The sequence below is a fragment of the Gymnoscopelus microlampas genome (genome assembly GCF_963454915.1).
Source record: "Gymnoscopelus microlampas genome assembly, chromosome: 3".
In the NCBI taxonomy this organism is placed as follows: Eukaryota; Metazoa; Chordata; class Actinopteri; order Myctophiformes; family Myctophidae; genus Gymnoscopelus; species Gymnoscopelus microlampas.
Genome location: NC_139940.1, coordinates 37,626,768 through 37,634,757, shown reverse-complemented (window position 1 = coordinate 37,634,757; position 7,990 = coordinate 37,626,768). Strand labels below are relative to the sequence as shown.

The following is a 7,990-nucleotide window of genomic DNA, read 5'->3' as shown; positions in this document are numbered from 1 at the left end:
GCAATGTTATGTGTGACATCAGACCACTGCTATATAAGGGTTGACGTTGGTGACTTTCACATTCTGCTCACAATAGCTACATGATAGAAAAGCACGCTAAGAAAGAGAGATACAACGTAGTGCAGTAAGAGAGGAGATACCTGCAAGCAGAAAATAGCCAAGAAGTACCAAGAAGCAGTCCAAGAAGCGGAAAGCTCTCTCATTTGTGCCCATGACTACTGAACAGGCTCTACCACCCTTACCCATACAGAATGTCCAACGCCCAGTCTACATGTCAATACCAATAGCAGATAAACCTCGTCTATGGACATCCAAGGGCAATGAGGAAGTGACACTGAGAATGGCAGAGTCTGGCGTGGCCGCTGAACCCCCACTAACGGTCCACCAGATGTTCGCCTCAGCTGTGGAGCGATTCGGCACTTTCACTGCTCTCGGCTGGAAGGACGGCGAGCAGCAGAAGGTTCTCAACTACAGAGAGTACTACCAGGACTGTCGGACGGCAGCCAAGAGCTTCCTCAAGCTTGGCCTGGAGCGGTACCATGGTGTGGGTATCTTGGGCTTCAACTCTCCTGAGTGGGTAATTTCAGACATTGCTGCCATCTTGGCAGGAGGGTTCTCCGTAGGCATCTACACCACCAATTCTCCTGAGGCGTGCCAGTACATAGCAGATAACTGCAAGGCCAATGTGATTGTTGTGGAGAACCACAAACAGCTTCAGAAGATCCTCCAGGTCCAAGACCAACTGCCCTACTTGAAAGCCATTATACAGTATAAAGGTACTCTAAAAGAGGAGAGACCCAATCTTTACACATGGGCAAAATTTATGGAGCTAGGCCGAGCCGAGCCAGATGCTCGCCTTGATGATATCATTGCCAGTCAGAAGGCCAATCAGTGCTGCACGCTCATCTACACCTCAGGGACCACAGGGCTGCCCAAAGGAGTCATGTTAAGTCACGACAATCTGACATGGTCAGCTTTAGCTCAGAAATGCCACGTGCATCTACCAGACGCCACTGAGGCCGAGGATATAGTGGTCAGTTACCTACCCCTCAGCCACATCGCCGCTCAGATGGTTGACATCTGGGTTTCCATGAAGGTTGGAGGGGCCACCCACTTTGCACAGCCAGATGCCCTCCAGGGCTCCCTGGGCATCACTCTAAAGGAGGTGCGTCCAACATTCTTTATGGGCGTACCCCGTGTGTGGGAGAAGATGCAGGAAAAGTTGAAGTCTGCCGGTGCCCAGTCGTCCACCGTTCGCAGGAAGGTGGCCATCTGGGCCAAGGATGTGGGGTTATACACCAACCTCAACAAAATTAACCAAAACGGAGCAGTTGGTCGCGAGTCGCTGAACTACCGCATTGCCAAAACGCTGGTGTTCAAGAAGGTACGCAAGGCACTGGGCCTGGACCGCTGCGACATGTGCTACACGGGTGCTGCCCCCACCACCAAAGACACCCAGCAGTACTTCCTCAGCCTGGACATATCCTTGTACAACGTGTATGGTATGAGTGAGGTCACAGGACCTCACTCCATCTCCAAAGCCAATGGCTTCAGACTCACCAGCTGTGGAAAGGTGATGCCAGGGTGCAAGACAAAGATTCACAACCCAGATGAGGAGGGCATCGGTGAGCTCTGCTTCTGGGGTCGACACGTTTTCATGGGCTACCTCAACATGCCTGAAATGACGAAGGAGGCCATTGATGCAGAAGGCTGGCTACACTCCGGTGACCTTGGTAAACATGATGAGGACGGATACCTTTTCATAACCGGACGCATCAAAGAGCTGATCATCACAGCAGGTGGAGAGAACATACCTCCTGTTCCCATTGAGGACGCTGTGAAGAAGGCCATACCGCTCATCAGTAACGCCATGTTGATCGGAGACTACAGGAAGTTCCTGTCCATGCTGCTCACCATCAAGTGCCAGGTGAACGGTGAGACGGGCACCCCAGAGGATTACTTGACACCCGAGGCCGTAGACCTGTGCAGGAAGCTGGGCAGCAAATCCCTGCGTGTCTCTGAGATTGCTGGTGGCAGGGACTGCGCTGTACATGCTGCCATCCAGGAGGGAATCAACCAGGTCAACGAGAATGCCACCTCCAACGCCCAGTGTATCCAGAAGTGGATCGTCCTGGACCATGACTTCTCCATCGACGGGGGAGAGCTTGGTCCTACCATGAAGCTGAAGAGATCGGTGGTCATGAGAATGTACAAGGATCAGATTGAGAACTTTTACAAATAGGTGGCTACTCCCAACAATCACCTTGCCTCCTAAGTGGAAATGCGTGCTAGGGATGTAACAATATTGTCGCAATAACAAAATCTATCAATATTATCGTGATATCGCGATAACAAAAATGTCTCAATATTATCGTGGGCCTCAATATTATTGTGGACCTGTGATGTCATCTACCATAGGTATTCAGCCTTTGAACAGCAGCGGAGTAATGAGAGTGAAACAGCTGTCTCTCTCGCTGGTCACTTGGTTATTTAGCTATTATTGTCTCCGCCAGGCCGAAAGGCATGGCGAGAGGGCGGCCATAGCTGCCATAGGGTGGCCATAGCGGCCATAGCTGAGTGGTTAGTGAACCCGCCTAGGGAGCCAGAGGCCCTGGTTGCCGCAGGTTCGATTCCCGGCCAGGACAGCATATGTGTCGATGAAATGAAATTTGTCCCTGAGCAAGACTCTTAACCCCTAATTGCTCACAGGTTCTCATTGGAAACGAGACCGCAAGGACTTTCATGAACGACCTGTTAAAAGGAATTATCCTTAGAGAGTATGTTTTACCCTCCGTCCGTCCGTCCGTGCGTCCGTGCGTCCGTGTGTGAGTGTGTCCGTCCTTCTGTCTGTGACCAGCTAATCTCCGCCACCGTTGGCCCGGTCGCTGTGAAACTGCGCACACACACTCCCTGGATGCCACGGCAGAACCTCTGCCCCACATTTTTCAGATCAGCCTGTCATAGCGCCACCATGAGGCTGACTTTTGCAAAACACATTTTTTAATATTACTCCTACAGATTTTCTCCAAATAACACGCAAATCGGTACACAGTGTCTCTATAGCCATGTGATCAACACGGATCTGTCCGATTTTTCATATTCCATCCTGATTGGCTAAAATTGGCTTCCAAAGTTAGCAGGATTTGTTCATTTTGAACAAAATGCCTCAAATCATGAACGCAGCATGCACTTTCCGTGCAATTTTCCACATACATTCCCACTTGGCCCAGGAAGAAATGTCACTTGAAAACTTTCAAATCAGCCTCATGGTCGCGCTATAACAGGCCGATTCACGTTTTTAGCTATAACTGCACCGATCTGCGTGCAACTTTGCACGCACACTCCTTAGAGGCCAAGGAAAAACCTTTGACGTGCATTTTTCACATATGTCTTTTAGAGCGCCACCAGGAGGCTGAGTTTTGAAATACACATTTTTTGCTCTTACTCCTTCAGATTCTGTTAAAAGATCACGCAAATCGGTACACAGTCTCTCTATAGTCATGTGATCAAGATGGATGTGTCCGATACTATACTATATACTACTTGGCTAACATTGGCTTTGAAAGTTTGCAGGATAGGAAAATTCCTCAAATCATGAACGCAGTGTACGATTTCCGGGAAATTTTGCACACACATTCCCACTAGGCCGAGGAAGAAATGCCACCCTTTTAACATTGGCCTGCTATAGAGCCACCAGCTGGTCTAATTTAGCAAACCACATTTTTGGAACAAAATGCCTCAACTCATGAATGCAGTGTCTGATTGCCGTGCAAGGCCTAAGAAGAAATGGCACCCTTTTCACATAGGCCTATTATAGCGCCACCAGGAGGCCATAATAACCTACCTGACCTGGTGGAGATTTGTGCTCCGAGGAGCACTTTTTCTAGTTTGTGTTGGTTTAGGCCTATTATATTCTCAGTAAACTCTAACACATTGTACAGTAGTGATTCTCAAACATTGTAATTTCAAGGACCCTAGTTTGATCTGTGGTAGGCACAGACCCCAATTTGATACTTGTTCTTTTTTATGTTCTTGCTGTCTGGGAGAAAACCTTTTTCTCCATACTTCAACTTTTTATGTTTTCTGTACATTAATGCCCTACTTCATCACACAAGAGTGTTGCACAATCGCAAATCGCGATGCGACCCGTTGTAAGCTTGTAGATCGTAGATGTACTGTATGCTGTATCTGGGACCCCAATCTATAATGGACCTGTAAGGGACAAGGGTCCATTTACGGGTCCATTTGGTACACTCTGAGTTACTGTTCAATATCTACATGCTCCCACTAGCTCAGATTATGGAAAACAACAAAACAAGCTACCATCGTTATGTAGACGATACACAAAACTACATAACCGTATCACCAATACAAACACTGAGTAAATGCATTGAACAAATCAACAACTGTTTGTGCCATCATTTTCTTCAATTGGAGCCAAGGAAGACAGATTAAAAGTCTGAGCCCAACTCCAATGGGTAATGTTAACTTTTTGCCAGACCTAAATCTAAACAGCTACATTAACCTGTGTAATAAAGCTTTGAATGGTTTAGGGCCAAAATACATTATGATCTTGTACGATATCATGAACCATCCAGATCTCTCATGGCATCTGGGAAAGGTCTGCTTTCTATAACCAAACATAAACGTAGGGAAGCAGCATTTAGTTTTCATCCACCACATAATATGGAACAAACTCCCAGAAAACTGCAGGTCTGCTGCCACTTGTATTGCTTTTAAAACACAGCTAAAGACCTTGCTGCTGCCTTTGATCGAGTTACTTTTATTTTATTTTATTCCTTTCTCTTCTGCACACAAACTGTAATCTTTTTACTTCTTTTGTTTTACTTTTATCCATCCTAATGTCACTGTATAATAGTGTTTCCTTTACTTGAAGTTCTGTGTAAAGCACACTGAATTGCCTAGTTGTTGAAATGTGCTATATATAAAACTGCCTTGCCTTGCCTACACCCCTAACTGATCTCATAGACTGGCCACATGAAATCCGAGATCAACATGGAAGTGCTGTTTTTATACCCTGTCTTGTTCTTGCAGGTTATTGTAGATAGTCACTCTGTTTTGTTAGTAATCAAAGTACAGTAGGTTCCGACTGTAGGCCAACCAACAAAAAAGAATAATAAAAAAAGTGATAATGATAATATAAACTAGAAAATGTGCTCCTCGGAGCACAGGTCTCCGCCAGTTCAGGACGCCGACGTTGTAATAGAGGTTGTGTTGTGTTTGTAACAATATACGTTTTATATTCACAATCACAGTACTGTACGTCCTGCGAATGGTGCCGGAGATTAGGTGTTCACAGACGGACGGACACACACACACGGACGGACGGACGGACGGACGGAGGGTAAAGCATACTCTCCATCATGCCTTCGGCCTGGCGGAGACAAAAATAAACAGCCAAAGACTTAATTGAAGATGCTGTTATAAATGTAAATATAAATGTCTTCTCAAAACTGATGAGTGATGTTCCAATTAGTAAGATCCGATACCTATTTTAGGTAAAGTTGTCACTGTCGATGTTAAAAATGAAAAATAAACCTTATCTTATATAATTGCCACCATTTCTGTCTCTTCTCTCTGTGTATCAGAGGTGGGCTACGGACAGTTCAGAAACCTGCCTACCAATGACATCATTGATGGGATTACAAGCTAAAAGAAACTACAGCCTTTCTCTTCCTGGAAAGTTAGGATGGTTAAATACAAACTTGTTAGATAGAAACATTGTTCTTGCATTAATAACAAAGATGACGATCCATACTCGGGAACGATTCAAGTTTTAAATGCGTGCCACACCCTGTTATGCAATATCTGTTGTACCCCTCTTCAGAGTGCCTGTTGTACCCGACTGTGTGTCTGTGTCCCTTTTATGCCCATATATGGAGATTCTGTCTGTTTGGCCCATAACTCTTGAACCATACGTGGTTCAAAAAAGCAAACTCGGGATTCCTTGGATCATCACGCAACTTCCCATTTAGGCCTGGACAATTTCCACCTGCCGAGACATGCCATTTTTCTCAAAAAACCCTTTTGCTAAATAGTATTGATGATTTCTTGTATTGTATGTCTTCATATGTCTTGATGAATTGAATACACAGTGGAAACAAGCCCCCAGGGCTTTTTGTGTTATCCTTTTAGCATTATTGTATAACTGTACCACTGTACTTTTTGCAAACTGTTAATAAAGTATTCAATCAAAAACTCCTATTTTGTCTCAAATTGAAACATTCTTATGTGATTGGTACACTCTGAAGTCATGTGATCACGATAGATCAGTCAGAGTTTATAGTGACAGTGACTTCAAATTCAGGATTACGTGTGTGAGGCAAAACATTTACCGGTTCAAATTCCAATGCACACGTGTGTAGATTGCTTAACGAATGCCCTAATCAAATCTATTTGCTCTCAAATTTTGCAACATATCTATCACCATACAACTTGATTGGTCCCGACGGTCCATCACTTGAAATCGTTTTCTCTACCATCGCATTGGTGACCCAGAATGTATAATGTTCAAAATATTCATTTTCATTCATGTTTGGTTGGATGCTTGTCTGCTTGAGCAGTGCTCCAGTGTCCACTTTGTCATTGTCTCCGCCAGGCCGAAAGGCATGGCGAGAGAGTATGTTTTACCCCTTGTCCGTCCGTCCGTCCGCCCGTGTGTCCGTCATTCAATCTGTCTGTGTACAGCTAATCTCCGGCACCGTTGGCTTGCTCGCAGCCAAACTGTGCACACACATTCCCTGGATACCAGAGCAGAACCTCTGGCCCAAATTTTTCACAGGGGCCTGTTATAGCGCCACCAGGAGGCCGATTTGTGCAAAACACATTTTTTGACAGTACTCCTACAGATTTTGTCCCAAAATCCCGCAAATCGGTACACAGTATCTCTATTGTCATTAAACGAAACAGGTCTTTCAGATTTCTAATATTCCATCCTGATTGGCTAAAAATGTCTTCCAAAGTTTGCAGGAGTGCTCCGTTTTGAACAAAATGCCTCAAATCATGAACACAGCATACAATTTCCGTGAAATTTTGCACGCACATTCCCATTAGGCCGAGGAAGAACTACCATTTGAACATTTTCAAATCAGCCTCATGGTGGCGCTATAACAGGCCGATTCGTGTTTTTACCTATAATTGCACCGATCTGTGTAAAACTTTGTATGCACACTCCCTATAGGTCAAGGAAAAACCTTTGCCCTGCATTCTTCACATCTGCCTTTTATAGCGCCACCAGGAGGCCGACTTATGTAAAACACATTTTTTTTATACTACTCCTTCCAATTTTATCCAAATTTCACGCAAATCGGTACACATGATCTCTATAGTCATGTGATCACGATGGATGTGTTTGATTTTTTATATTCCATACTGATTGGCTAAGATTGACATCTAAAGTTTGCATTATTGGCTTGTTTTGAACAAAATTCCGCAAATCATGAACGCACCGTCCGTTGCGCTCAAACTTTGCACGCACATTCACACTATGTTGAGGAACAAATGCCACCCTTTTAACATTGGCCTGTTATAGCGCCACCAACAGGTCTAAAAACATGTTTTTAACAAAATGCCTCAAATCATGAATGCAGTCAGTCTGATTGTCGTGCAAGGCCTAAGAAGAAATGGCACCCTTTTCACGTTGGCCTATTATAGCGCCACCAGGAGGCCACAATAGCCTACCTGACCTGGCGGAGACCTGTGCTCCGAGGAGCACTTTTTCTAGTTAAATGATGTGTTGTCACTGAGATCCCCCACCAGTGGCAATAGAATCAGATTTTTGATGAAAGCCGGATTTTGAAATGCTGCATTTGAAACCTGGAGCCTACCGGTCACAATGCGGGGACAGCGTCTCAATTTGCGGGATGTGTGAAAAGTCATGGAAATGAGGTACTATCTGGACACCCTAAATGTCATCAATATGAAGTCATAGTACTGACATAATAGACTGGCCTGGACTCCATACTTGGGC

At 45.0% G+C, this 7,990-nt stretch overlaps 1 protein-coding gene across 1 annotated transcript; it reads left to right on the top strand.

Annotated features, from left to right (window-relative positions):
- Positions 1 to 211: 211 nt before the first annotated feature.
- LOC311041838 (long-chain-fatty-acid--CoA ligase ACSBG2-like) lies at positions 212 to 2,242 on the top strand (the record flags this gene model as incomplete). The annotated part of the gene is made up of 1 exon (XM_084052323.1): positions 212 to 2,242. The coding sequence occupies one exon, from the start codon at positions 212 to 214 to the stop codon at positions 2,240 to 2,242; it is 2,031 nt and encodes a 676-aa protein (XP_083908449.1).
- Positions 2,243 to 7,990: the final 5,748 nt, after the last annotated feature.